Source organism: Drosophila simulans, chromosome 2R (assembly GCF_016746395.2).
Source record: "Drosophila simulans strain w501 chromosome 2R, Prin_Dsim_3.1, whole genome shotgun sequence".
NCBI lineage: Eukaryota > Metazoa > Arthropoda > Insecta > Diptera > Drosophilidae > Drosophila > Drosophila simulans.
Window position 1 is genome coordinate 22,303,736 of NC_052521.2, and position 14,670 is coordinate 22,318,405.

The window sequence follows — 14,670 nt, forward strand, 5'->3', positions numbered from 1 at the left end:
TTATATTTCTTGGATCTTATTTCCTCGACTTTTTCGAGTTTAGAAATATTACTGTTGTTTCCCTTTTTTTAAAACCCGGTACTCGTAGAGTAAAAGGGTATACTAGATTCGTTGAAAGATATATAACAGAGAAGGAAGCGTTTTCGACCATATAAAGTATATATACTCTTGATCAGGATCAATAGCTGAGCTGATTAAGCATACAAATTCTAGAGACAACGACGCAGCGCATGTTTGTTGACCCATGTCAACACGCCCACTGTAACGCCCACACTCTTAAAAAATGTGTGGATATTTTTTCATAGCTTTATTAGTCTTGTAAATTTCTATCGATTTGAGTGTCACGTCCGTCCACTCAAACGTCTTAAAATCGCACAAATCTGCCACTCCCACATTTTCGAAAAATTGTGGGATATTATTTCATAATTTTATTAGCCGTTTAAATTTCCATCGATTTGCCAAAAAACTTTTTGCCACGCCCACTCTAACGCCCTTAAACCGCCAAACCGGTGACTACCACACTTTTGAACAACAATTACATTTTTTCTTATTTTATTCCCTAGTATCTATCGATATCCCATAAAAATTATGAAGTTTCGCGTTCTCATTCAACCAGTAACGGGTATCTGTTAGTCGGGAAACTAGACAATAGCATTCTCTCTTTTGTTTTTTTTTTTTCTTATGCGAAGCAGTCTTTTTTTTTGTACACTTGACACTTGCCATCTGAAAGTCGCCGTCAATCCTTTGCAACGTTACGGCAGGATGTAGAATGTGTAATGTGAGACAAATAAGGAGCTACCAGCGGATAGAGAAAGTGTTTGTTTCCCACACATGTAAAATGAAGAGAATGTTGCCAGAATATGGGCTCTTACAAGTCATGGGAAAGTGTATGCAATCAATTGCAATGCATTCAATTCACCCACCTATACATATATTAGGCATCACAATGAATTTTAAATAAAAACATTTTAGATAAAGTATGTAACATATTGAGGCACAGTAAGCCTTTCTATGTAACAAAGTGAAGCACAGTAAGCCTTTCTAACCTTGAATAAGTAAGCTCATTTAAAGAATTGACACAAAAACAGCGTAGGTCAATCATTTATTATGGAAGGACATGTGGAAGCTAAACGATCTACTATGGTTAACAGTTATGAGGTTGTCATTGTGGTGGTGCAATGCAACAGCCTAAAGGGGATCCCTTCCTGGATCTTCATCAATAATGTGAATCATGTTGCAAATGTTCAGAGTGCTCACTTAAACATTTTTTGTGGACAATGAAGAAGCAAACATAAGAAACTGACAGGGCGGACTTAAAAACAACCAGAAACCAAGAATATGAAATTCTTTTTATACTCAGATGGGAAAAAATATGTATGGTAATATGTGATCTTTGAAGACCATTTCATAAATATTTCTGTTATTGGGTTATATATAGTAAAAAGGACAACAGAAATTGCAGTTTTTTCGCTGACGGTTTTTATCTCCAAGATTAATTATTGAAAATTAAAACCCAAATAATACATTATTTAACACTTTTACAGTTAGAGGAAAATGTTAATACAGAAATAAGTGGTCATCAATGAACGGAAATATTTATTAAGATTAAATCGTTAGTCGTTTAGGGAAGAATGACGATAAAAATACTGTGAAGAAATTGTCACCACGTCCACGGATATGCTAGATTAGTTTAAAACAGAATTTGCTTTTTTATATATAGTAAAAAGGCCAACAGAAATTGCAGTTTTTTCGCTGACAGTTTTTATCTCCAAGATTAATTATTGAAAATTAAAACCCAAATAATACATTATTTAACACTTTTACAGTTAGAGGAAAATGTTAATACAGAAATAAGTGGTCATCAATGAACGGAAATATTTATTAAGATTAAATCGTTAGTCGTTTAGGGAAGAATGACGATAAAAATACTGTGAAGAAATGGTCACCACGGCCACGGATATGCTAGATTAGTTTAAAACAGAATTTGCTTTTATGCGGGTATTTTTACTTCTTATTTAAACAAACAAAATTTGAGTACACATGTCCATAAATCCTAAAATACCTTTCTAATAATACCTTTTTTCACCTTTTTTGCAATATGATAAGTTATAATTATAAGACCGCACAATAAATTGGAGGAAGTTTCGATTTTGTTTTTCAGACCACAAATTTGATCGTTTAATCGTGACCCAGAGAACTGACTACACGGAAATGAAATTTGAATGCTTTACGGGGCGTGCCGCGCTCTGCTATTGTGCTCGATTTGACGTGGAAATTAAAGAAAATCTCCCTGCCCTTGATACACAATCGAAATCGAAAGTTGCCTGGACTCCACGCTGATACCGGAAATGGTTTTTACTTTTATCGAGCGCCTCTCTGATTTATTTGTGTTTTATGTCCTAGTTACCCAAGTGTCGGGTTTCTGCTTCAGGGATAAAGACGAGAACCTTCACTTAGGGAACAAGAAGTGGAAAAAACAAAACTCAACGAGGCATATGTGTTTTCTACCGCATGAACTTGTTTTCCTTGTTAAAAACGACAGTCCTCACATTTTGCATGCCTGCTTCAGTGCACACATTCTTCATCTTCGTTTTTCACCAACGGCACCCTGGTCAGAAGGCCTGCAAGAGATATTCTGTCCTTCGATGGGCTTAAAATTTACTATCCCTTTGCGCAAGATTGAACATAGTTTGCGTGGGTACCTTGAGTATTTGTGATTAGGGTCAGTTTTGTATTTTATTTTCATTTTTAGGAAGATGGAATTCTGTATTGGAGAAATTGCAAATGTTGTGCGCTCTTCCAAAGAAGAGATATACGCCAAATCAGTAATTTCGTGTGCGTGATATTCATTTGTTAATTATTGCCCTTTAGACTTGCGCTTGTAGTAAATAACATTTAATCTAACCAAATGTCCAGTCATTTTCGGTGTTCTTTCAAAACGATACCCAACCATTGTCAATTACCCCCAAATGAGGGAAATAACAGTTTAATTTGCCTATTTAATAACTACATTTTCAAAATAAACTACCAGTCTAGTTCCCTCCAAACCATTAACATTGCTCTTTGCTTATCAGTCGCGTAGTCTGTGGCAGTATATTAAATTTCAATGGAGTAAACAAATCCGGAAATGCACTTGTTTTCATTGACAATCACTGACCATACTGACCTTAGGTTATCTTATTGCTCCCTCAAATCGTTCCGATTCACTGTCAGTTTATTTACCGTGGTGTATACTACGCTTATAAAGGATAAATAAGTGCTGACGAACTTGAATTGGATTGAAGACAGTCTAGAATGCCTGCACGATGCAAAAAATACGGATACGTGCACATTCAACAAAAAAAAGGATTGCGGTACAGATCAAAGATGATTTGAATTCGAAGACCTATAAGGGTTACATGTCACCAAAAAAAATCACATACTTTATACAGATCAGAACAAAAGGATAAATTCGTTGATATACTTTTGATCATTTTACATACAATCACGTAAATTTAAAGCGATAAACTGATAATTTATGTAGGTGCTGACATCTCAATTAGTTGTCTGTTCGTGTCCACACGAAGTGGAAAGGAATTACCCAAATTGAATGTCGGATATTGCAAATCAGTCTGCAGCAAATATGTGCACAAGAATCTTGATGGAGGTTTGCAATAAAATGTCGGATACATTAAACTATTTTCGATACTCAATTAAAATGTAAAGAAGTAAAATAATGTATACTTAATATACCTAAATATCTATTGAAAATTGGGCTTGGTTAGGTCTAACAAATATAAACACATCTGCTTTTTAAATTTTAAAAGAAATGCAGAACCATGAGTTGCTCCACTTTATTTTACGGAGAAAAGTTGACGTCTAATACAACAACGCATGACTAGAATATTTAACACATTTAGGTCTAAGAAATGCTTTAAACTTTTCCACATCAAATATCCTGGAAAAAAATTATGATTAATGGAGCTGCTTCAATAATAATAAGCTAACTGGCTTGTAATGTTCTCACTCGATTCCCGATCCAAAGTAAAGATCAAAACCTGGTAAAATATGTAACTCTTCAGACCCCAGAAAAGAAGGAGCTACTTTCTTTAACATCCATAAATCATTTAGGTTGATTTATTGACACCTAAGGACTTCCTTCATTTCATGTAGGTGGCAATACATTTGATTAATTGATTCCGACCAGAGCCTAAAAAGGATTGGCCGTTAGAAATTGTCATTTGCCGCGCTTGTTGACAACCTATGCTTACAAATACTGGCTTCAACTTAGGGACTGATTCTATGCGTGTGGCCCAACCCCTCATCATATCTAAAATCGTCCAGCTGTCAGCGGAATATCAATGCAATTTATAGCTTCATTTTTGCAAATTTACTAGAAAAATTTCCCAAGAGTTAGAACGCTGACAGGCAACCGCTGACAAACAAAGAACACATTCAACCACCAACTTTTCACTTGAAAAGCTGCCAATGTGCAATGCGATACTTTTATATTTTTTTTTATACTGGTCATGAGTTTTTTTGTCATTTGACATTTCTACGACTTCACTTCTGTCTAATTGCCAAACAATCGTCGCCTGATTATCCTGTCAAGGCTCAACTTTTTGCGGTTTCTACTGTAAGGTTTTGTATAATTGGATTGACTTGCGGACATTTGAGTGACATCATATCAACATCTTTAACGCACCTCTGCATTTCTGGCACTGATTTCAAAACACGTCTTGCCACAAACGAGCGAAACACAAATTAGCCAATATCGACCGATATTCAATTCACATTATTAGGTTGAAAACGGATAATATAATATATTTTACCAATTATGTAAGGTAACAAATACAACTGATATATTTGTCTGAGTTAAGCATTAGTGAGATTGGCGCATTAAATTTGCTATACGAAGAGATTTATTTTTCCTCTTATATGGTCTGAAGCTCATATTTCGTGGTTAAATCTGCCATCGTATTTGTTTTAGCGATATTTGTTGCCATGTCGATTTTTGTCCTCTCTTTTAAAACTTTTGGAGCTTCTGGCTTTGTTATTTGAAAAACAAATAGCTTTGTTGCTGATAACAAACTGGTTGACAAAATGCGCTCCGGGTGCATTGTACGACCTACAGATAAGCATGGCAAAATCCTTGATCTTGACTCTACGTTTCAACTCGCACTCGTACGTATTTTTGTCTAGGACGTTTAATTTAGCATAGTGCAAGAATAAAACAACGAAAGATAAGACCCCGCTCATAATAAAAAGTTGCGCGTCAAGTCCAGTGGGAAACGTTTCTGATATAATAAGATAATCAGCTTCGAAAAATATTCAACACAATTTGCCAATTATACATCTGGGATTTACATATTTAGAGATAAAACAGCAAACTGACAATGGTGGGTGGTGCGCATGAAAAATTGGTTTTCAACTTGACAAATTTTCATGGTAAAAAGCAGAAAGCAGCACTAGTGGGATAAGAAGTATTTAATACATAACACAGTTAGAAAAAAACAAATATCGCTATTCGGGTTAATCGAGATACGCGGAAATGCGGTTTTCCTATTGCACCACACACGCCAAGTATCCTAGCGCCTAATGAGAATGAAGTCAAATCGGGATCCTAAGTTAACTATAATCCCAGCTTAATCACTGGATCAGTAGCTAAGTAGCATTTTCCGGGATGAAAATATGGAGTTACCTGAATATGTCTAGCGATCCTGATAACTGCTTTAACTTAATCGACATGCATGATCATAAAAAGCAATTTGCTACAATTTATATTTTTTTGCTTTTACTTCTTTTAAGCAGCTGGGATCTGGATCAGAAAAGAAAAAGTGTAACGCCTACCTTCAGAAACGGATTAAATTTTTTCAGACAAATAATCCAGCCTTAAGCATGGCGATTAAGCTTGATCCCCTACCAAGGGGCGTAATATTGACGGATTTTCCTTAAATCCCTCTGTTAATCTCCGGCTTAGAGCGCGACGCGTTTTTTCGCGACTCCGCCTGCATTGTTTTTTTTTCAGTTTCTTCAATTCGCAAGAAGGCAGGTCTATGGACCGAATGAGGATCATAATTATGGAATTCCTAAATACACTAAGAAGGGCAGTCGGCATAGTATTTATCTACCTGTAAGCGTGGGTTCCGTCTTTGCCCCTTGAATCCGAGACTCTTTAGTCCCAGGTAGTCAGTATACCAGCCTTGAGTTCGTCGGCAATTAAGAAGTCAAATTTCTCTTAAAAACAACAAAAAATGTCAAAGTAAAAACAATGCAAAAAATATGTGTAACTGAACTAAATCCGGCTTAGGGATCTTGCGTCATAAACATGACTAGGCAGCCAATAAAATTTGATCATTTGCATGTCACTTCTGCACCGTAAACGCAGCCGACACATCGCCTGAAACTCAGCGTCATTAGCCATCTCACTCTTTCGCATAACTTTTTAAAATTATTGACTTGTCTTTTTTACGAATGCAAAGGAAGTCCTTGTGTACTTCCGTTTTTTAAAGTCCGATTTTATTATCTACCTGTAATCGAGAATGACAAACAAGTTTTTTAACATTGCCAAACTTCGTTGTTTTGTAGTTCAATAAGCTTCATTTTTTAAGCGCTCTTTAAAATCATCCATTTTATGAATATTTACTTTTCAAACCACATTAACGTTTGCTGTTTACGTTTTTTTTCATATCTGCAAAAAGCTACAAGTATAATTTATTTGATAGAAAAAGGAATTTGAGACCAGACCAATCTTAAACAGAAACAAGAAAGCGTGGATATTGTTATATGTACAAATACAACCATGGCACATACATATGTATATCCTAATCCAGCCTTCCTCTTATTTAAGCAATTGCAATAATTTTCATCATTGCAGATCAGCAATCAAAGTTCTTGATCCAATCACTATGGTAACCAGATGCGCAAGCTGCTAATTTATTTAAAACATTTTTCTTAGGAGTCTTCCACATTAACCCTTACCCTTGCTGAGACTCGGATTCAAAAAAAGCATTGGTTTAATACATGTAGTCGTCATTGTTTGATATTTTTCGGATCGCGTGACATCGGTAACTGAATAAATTGTTCGTGATTTATATATGTAAACATAAAATATATAGAAAACTGAGGTCGAGTATTCTTTTTGAGTTCGTTCGAAAGGGGTATTTAAATAGATCTCAGTCGTTCCATGACAGCTTAAGGTTGCGCGGATTAGGACCAACGATTACCGACTGGATAAAGACAAGTTCGAGAACAGAATTCAATCCTGTTCTCGATACTTTGTGAATGGATTTATACTAAATCAGAGGTTCATAGTACCTTCTTATGTTTTGCTTAATCTTCGCGTACATGTGGTAACCGCCATTAACGTTACTATCGTTACTATGCACTTACCATAAATAAAAAACCAAACCCTCAAAAATTAGAACAGAAACCCAATCGAGTGTTACAAATTGCTAAAAAATTGTGGGCACACTTATGGGTTGTCAAACAATTAAAAAACCTATCTGCACCCCTACGGATGCTTCATATTACAACCGCTGCAGCCCGTTTTTTAGGTCCTTACTTTCAACTTTTTTCCGCTTTTCCCCCTTTTTTTATTGAACCATTTCCCTTTTGTTGACAACCCTCGTTTTCACTTCATATATTTGTTCAATGATTGATATCTTCTTGCTAAAAAATAATGAAGCTTAAAATGTTTTAGCTTAGCGCGTGGTTTCTTTTAAAATAAAGCTAAACGCCTTTATTAGTTTGACGCAGCTTCACAAACTTTAATTTTAAAAGGTAAAACTACACAATAATATTAAAGAATAATAAAAAAAGGGAAAATAAACTAAATTTGTTGACCCAGGTAAGTTCCCCTATTTCGGACCTTATCGGCGTCCTCGACCATACGCACTTCACTACGCACTACTGCCCCATTCACACGGAAATCTTTATTTCGCTTTGCCAATCAAAATCTAGTCTACTTTTCTTTTACTCGTTTTGATAATATTCTAGTTTAGCGATTGTCGACAAAGTCATTAACGATAAGGCCCGGATCTTATTAAAATCAGTTGAGCTTAAGTGGATTATTCAATATCAAGCCGCTGCTTATCACGCAACCAACCCAAAAAAATTTCTGACTAATCACCGAAACCTAGGAATCGTATGAAGATTTGCTAAAACCGGTCAGCTCATCCCGAAAGTAAAGAATTTCTTATCAATAGGGTCAGTTTTAAGCGCTTTGCTTGCATATTATTTAATGCCTTCTGCGAATTTTGTTATGGTGAAAATCTTTCGATGAAGTCGAACATTCGATGACAAAACCATTCTAATTTTACGTAACATTATGCGGAGCAAGGATATGTGTGCCTTTCTGCTTTTCTTTGGTTTCACTTTCTTAAAATCCACGGTAGTTCAAATTTACCACCCGGTGAGCTCTGAGCGTCCTTGGCCTACCTACCAAACCAAAAATACCGATCTGCACCCATTTTCAACATAAATTTAACATAGCATGTCCTTGCCATAAAAATCTACATAAAACCATTTAAAAGTCAATCCGCAAAAGTCACAGAAAACGTCCATGCAAGCAAAAAAAATTTCAACGATGCAGCTCTCTAACAGTTTTTTATGATATTTTCTTTCTACCTGAATCCGTTTTTTACTAGTTTCTTTTTACGATTTCTTTTTTAGACGTGTGCCAATAATTAGTTGTCCATTAAACTGAACTTCCACTTTGTGACTTTGCTCAACAGGCTACAAAGAAGACGAAAAACTCACTCAGTCTAGCTGGTAAAAAAAACAGTCGACCTTCTTTCTTACTTTCTGCACTCCTTAAGCCGATGTTTTGTTTACTTCCTGTTCACTCGTACAGCGCACGCTTGAAATTCAACCCCGTCCGTGACATCTCTTTTCATGACTTTTGGCTCTTTTGCTCTCGCTGTTTCATTTTCGCCCAGAACTCCATTGGCGTTCATCCCTCTTAGACACCTTAGTTATTTCCTATAACTCAAATGTTAAAAGGGGAAATGACCAAGGCACATCTGAGTGAGTTTTTGTTGTGCGTCCCTTAGTAACTCTAAAAACTCCTATGTGATCTTTATGTGGTGTAATATTCCTGCAAGTGCAGTTTTTATGAAGGCTCTAAAAAACACAAGCGGAAGTGGTCATAAGAATTAAAAAATGTCCTTTAATGGTCAACACATAGTTTTGATTTTTTATGTTTTATGACTGACTAGAAACGCAAAGGTCATAAAACCCTCTACTCAGCGAAGATAATTCTCATCGACAACCTATGTTAAAAAACCACATCGTCCATATCTGGCTCTAGCTGACTATATATCTTTGGCATTGAAAGGAACCTCTAGCTGTCTCGTTCGCACCAATTTGCATATGAAAAATTAGCACTTTTAGGTATAAAAAGGAATCGATGAAACCAACTCACTCAACTCAGCGAAGTACCCAGTTTTTACTTTACCTGCTTAGGCTTGGGGATCGTTTTTCGCTTTCGCCGTGATGATTTCCCTTCCTGTTTGCACGCTTATTTGCGTGCGTGTGAGCGGGAGAGCCAATTGAGTCCCGGTCTGCGTGCGTACGAGGGTGAGTGAGAATCTTTCGCCGAGACAGAGCGTACTTATAGTTAGCTCACGCAGCGAATTTGTATCAGTCGTGATTTGGCTCTGTCAGCGAAAGGAACAACCATTTGCTGTGCCACACACAACCGCGTGTAATATAATCGAATCAAACTTCAACTACCTCATTTTGCTAAATCGGTGAATTTTTATAAAAGAAAATTTTAGTGAAATCTGTCTACCTCAAAGTACAAAAGTGTTAAAGAAATTATTCATATCCCTGAAAGTGCGCACAAATTGCTCAAATGAAATTTTGTCGTCTAAAAAACTAAAGCTACAAAACTACAAAGGAGAATATTAAAGGTGTTTGCTGTGTGAGGAAAAACATTGCGCGAGCACAAAATTAGGAGCACAACAAAAATTTGTTGATATCCATATCAATGCTTCAAGACGCACAAACGCGAAGTAAGTATTAGCCCGAATTAAAAGATTCCCAAATTTTGCAAACTATCTGGAAGTTCTAGTGTCCCCGATCACTTTCTCATAATTAAACACAGTTTAGTCCGATATCTTTAGTATAGCGAATACAAATTTAAGAAATACAAAACACACTTCTACACACACAGACAAGTTAGAATTTGTTTACATGTTTGGACAAGAACCGGCACTTAACTCGTAATCGACCAAAACAAAAACTAGTTAGACGAAAATAGAGAGCTGCGAATATATTAAGAGTCCTCTCCGTACGAAACTTTCTCTCACACATGTATCATATGTAAAAATTTTTTCTCTTTTAAACCGTTGCTCTTAGGAAAGGGTCACATCAGTAACTAGACATTTCCAAAAGATAACCCTACTAACTTTTTCTTTTTTTTTTAGCCTTAGCTGCTGCATTAGCTGGCATAAAACAAGAGGACGTTCATCTGGACCGTTCCATGTCGCTATCGCCCCCCATGTCGGCCAACACATCAGCAACAAGCGCCGCTGCGATTTACCCAGCTATGGGTCTCCAACAGGCGGCCGCAGCCTCAGCTTTTGGAATGCTCTCACCTACCCAACTTCTGGCTGCAAACCGTCAGGCTGCCGCATTCATGGCCCAACTGCCCATGAGCACATTGGCCAACACACTCTTTCCACACAATCCGGCGGCTTTGTTTGGGGCTTGGGCTGCCCAACAGTCGCTCCCGCCCCAGGGCACGCATTTACATTCGCCGCCAGCCAGCCCGCACTCGCCGCTGTCCACTCCTTTAGGTAGTGGCAAGCACCCATTAACTTCCCCCAACAGCACTCCCCAGAACCATGAGCCAGCGAAGAAGGCTCGAAAATTGTCGGTTAAGAAGGAGTTTCAGACCGAGATCAGCATGAGTGTAAACGATATGTACCATACATCGGGAGGCCCAATATCTCCGCCTTCCAGTGGCAGCTCTCCCAATTCGACTCACGACGGAGCGGGTGGAAATGCTGGATGTGTCGCTGTCTCCAAGGATCCATCTCGCGACAAAAGCTTCACCTGTAAAATCTGCTCACGCAGCTTTGGCTATAAGCACGTGCTTCAGAACCACGAACGCACCCACACCGGTGAGAAGCCTTTCGAATGCCCGGAGTGCCACAAGCGGTTTACTCGTGACCATCACTTAAAAACCCACATGCGTTTGCATACTGGAGAAAAACCATATCATTGCTCACACTGCGATCGTCAATTCGTTCAGGTGGCCAATCTTAGAAGACATTTGCGTGTCCACACTGGAGAGCGTCCCTATACTTGTGAAATCTGTGATGGCAAATTCAGTGACTCCAATCAGCTTAAGTCCCACATGCTGGTACACAACGGCGAAAAGCCGTTCGAGTGCGAACGCTGCCACATGAAGTTCCGACGGCGCCACCATCTAATGAATCACAAGTGTGGCATTCAGTCGCCGCCTACTCCCGCGCTTTCACCAGCCATGAGTGGAGACTACCCCTTGGCAATCTCCGCAATGGCAATCGAGGCATCCACGAATAGATTTGCGGCAATGTGTGCCACCTACGGAGGTTCGAATGAGTCGGTCGACATGGAAAAAGCGACACCGGAGGACGATGGTCCATTGGATTTGTCTGAAGATGGAACCAGCTCTGTGGATGGCCATTGCAGCAGCATCGCACGGCGCAAGGCACAGGACATTCGTCGGGTTTTCCGGCTACCTCCACCGCAAATCCCTCACGTACCCAGTGATATGCCTGAGCAAACCGAGCCGGAGGATTTGAGCATGCACTCTCCTCGCTCTATCGGATCTCACGAGCAAACCGATGATATTGACTTGTATGATTTAGATGATGCCGCGGCTTCATATATGGGCCATCAACAACATTAGGCCATTACCATACCGAATTGTACATAGCCCTAATCAGTTTTCATTTGATGAAATTGACTGGCAATTATTAAAACAAAATTGAAAATTTTGCTATTTCGAAGTGGAAAGTAAAAATTGTTGCAACAGGAATTTAATCATAAGTACAAGTTAAGAGAAATACATACAAAAAAACTTGAAATTGTACAAAGTAAGCCATGCCATATGCTTGTTACCGCCACACCCCACCAAATTAAATCGAAAATGTCGTGCCATTCTTTACCTTACATTTAAGTTATATTATTAGGTTCGGAATCTTAAATTGTACATATTCAGCTTACACAGCTGCCAATTGTAAAGTAATCGGCGCTCTAAACATGCATTGTAACAGAAAACGAAAAGACACACAGTTTAATTAGGATATCTATAAATAATTTTATTTAATTTATTAGCTTAATTTTTTAAAATTTAATCAAATTCTTTAAGAAAACAATGCCAATAATCTTCAAATCAAAACTAACTTTAAGTTAAATAATAAAAAAACATTTGTTCGCTAATTGTTCTGTTTGCATTTACTATTTGAAACTATTATTAGATATAAAAACTGAGTTAATCCTGTTTTTTTAAGCTCATTTTTAAATATACACTTTTATATTTATACTTCAATAAATATTTGGTTTAATTGTTGCTGCTTAATATATAAACAATAAATAAAAAAGAAAAACAATGGTAACGTTTATATTTAACTGATTCCGTTTTTATTTGATATTTCAAACACTTAAACACTGTTTACCCATCCATTTTTGAAAATCGTTTTTTTTTTTTTGCAAACTATAAGAAGCGTTAATATATATTCCAAAATCATAAGCTTATGTAGATCAATGAGTATTGAAAGTATAGTAATCCCACTTGTCTAAACACTCGTGACTATTAGTTTTAATTGTAAGACTTGAACCAAACACACAGGAAGAAATTGCTATAACCAAATACCTCCAATACCTCTGTATCGAAATTGTTGTGAGCTAAACAGTATATACATTCAACAATTTGGCAATCGTACAATTCAACTGAATTTATATACAACACTTGGGAATATAAACTAAGAAACATAAACAATTTATATGTATTACAATTTTGATGCATATTTAAAAGCACCTAAGTAAGAAATTAATTTTGAATACTAGGCCAATTCAAACTAGATGTAAAAGTATTTAAGGTTGTATATAACAATAATAATTTGAAATAATTTTAGTGTAATTTTTGGTTCTATTCATTGGTAAGCCAATAATCTTACTGCTTTTATTTAAAAACTTTGTAGTCATAATAATGTAACAAATTAATATGTAATTTTCTTTGTTCATTCAAATGTATGGTATACAAGTTCCTCAAGATTAAAAGAATACAAGAGCTATAAACAAAAATAGAGAGTGCACTTCTAATCATTTGAAAGTCAGCGCCCGAAAGACATCATATTAATTGTGTACAGCAACATTCGACGTTTAAACCGATAGATATAATTAAATATATAAAATCACAAGTCAATTTTTATGTAAATAAATTATAACCCTAACTGTGGCTAGGGATGTGCAATGTATCCAAAAATAAGAGTTATGTGTTAATTATGGGGTTTTAATATTAAACCCATTAAAGACATACACTCATACCCTTGTAAAATACGTCAGGAAATATAAACTAGAAAATGTATATTATGGTACATGATTGCATTAGATATGACAGTCTACCATAAAATAAGTAAACGAAACTGTTACTTTTTGTCATAACTATTTCTTCTCTAATTTAATGTTTTACTTTCTTCAATAATAAATACATACGTATGCATACTGATTAACTATGTATTACTTTAAAACCAAAATATATTATGTTAAATTTAAAAATGCGGTCTGAAAAACCCAACAAGAAATACATATAATATATATACATATTGGAATATTGTGTAAAGCAAAAAAATTTATTTATTCGAAAAGAAGCAACCCCGCTATAGAAAATTACCCACAGCTTTCTTCGATTTTTCGTAAAAGCGAAAACGGGCAGCATTACATAAATTTTTAATTTATGCAAACGAAGCCCTTTCGCATTATTTTACATTTGCCACAAGACGCCCCACTAATGCCGTCGCCACGTTCCTCCCCACGCCCAGCCCCTTTATTCATCCCTTCACTGGAATTTAAATTTACGTCTGCAGGCAACGGCAGCAGCTGAGCAAAAACGAATATAAAAATCGCGCCGCGCAGTCAGAAAATGTCACAGTGTTTTTTCCATTTAATCTCCAGAGAGAGAGAGAGCAAACAATCTACAATGCTATGAAAGAAAGTCGACACCACCCACTCATACCCATCGCCTCCCGTTCAGCCATGCCGCGGAACTGACGCCTTCTCTTCTTTGTGCCCCTTTCAACAGCCAAAAAAGGCTTCATCCTGTCAGCCCCCTATATATAAAATTGTATGTACAAGTATTACATAAATAACGTCTTATGTACTTACACATGTATATACAACGGTGTAAAAGAGTGAGACGCAGGACAAATGCTCACGTTTTGTGCTGCTTATTAGCATTTTAGACTTTCTTCGCTTAGACTTCTGTAAACATACTCTATGAGCGTATACGTATATAAAAACAATTCAATAATTAAAAAGTTAAACGTAATGTTAAACAAATAAAACGTATGATAAAACTGTTTACCCACCATTTTACTAATAAAAGCTTATTATAAATAAGTTTAAATAAGAAACGGGAAGAAACTGGTAAATACCTGTTTTGAGGTGTACATGTACATATATCTTTTTTGAACCCCC

General features: G+C 36.6%; 1 protein-coding gene across 1 annotated transcript; it reads left to right on the forward strand.

Moving 5' to 3' along the window:
• Positions 1-9,592: 9,592 nt before the first annotated feature.
• Positions 9,593-12,253, forward strand: LOC6736185 (protein krueppel). Its single transcript, XM_002083044.3, has 2 exons — positions 9,593-9,995; positions 10,410-12,253. Exons 1-2 carry the CDS (start codon positions 9,971-9,973, stop codon positions 11,879-11,881), a joined length of 1,497 nt encoding a protein of 498 aa, XP_002083080.1. The 5' UTR covers positions 9,593-9,970; the 3' UTR covers positions 11,882-12,253.
• Positions 12,254-14,670: the final 2,417 nt, after the last annotated feature.

Coding starts and splice junctions, on each gene's coding strand:
- LOC6736185 (XM_002083044.3), top strand. CDS start 9,971: ATGCTTCAAGACGCACAAACGCGAA. Junction 9,996..10,409: donor TCAAGACGCACAAACGCGAA/GTAAGTATTAGC, acceptor TTTTTTTTTTAG/CCTTAGCTGCTGCATTAGCT.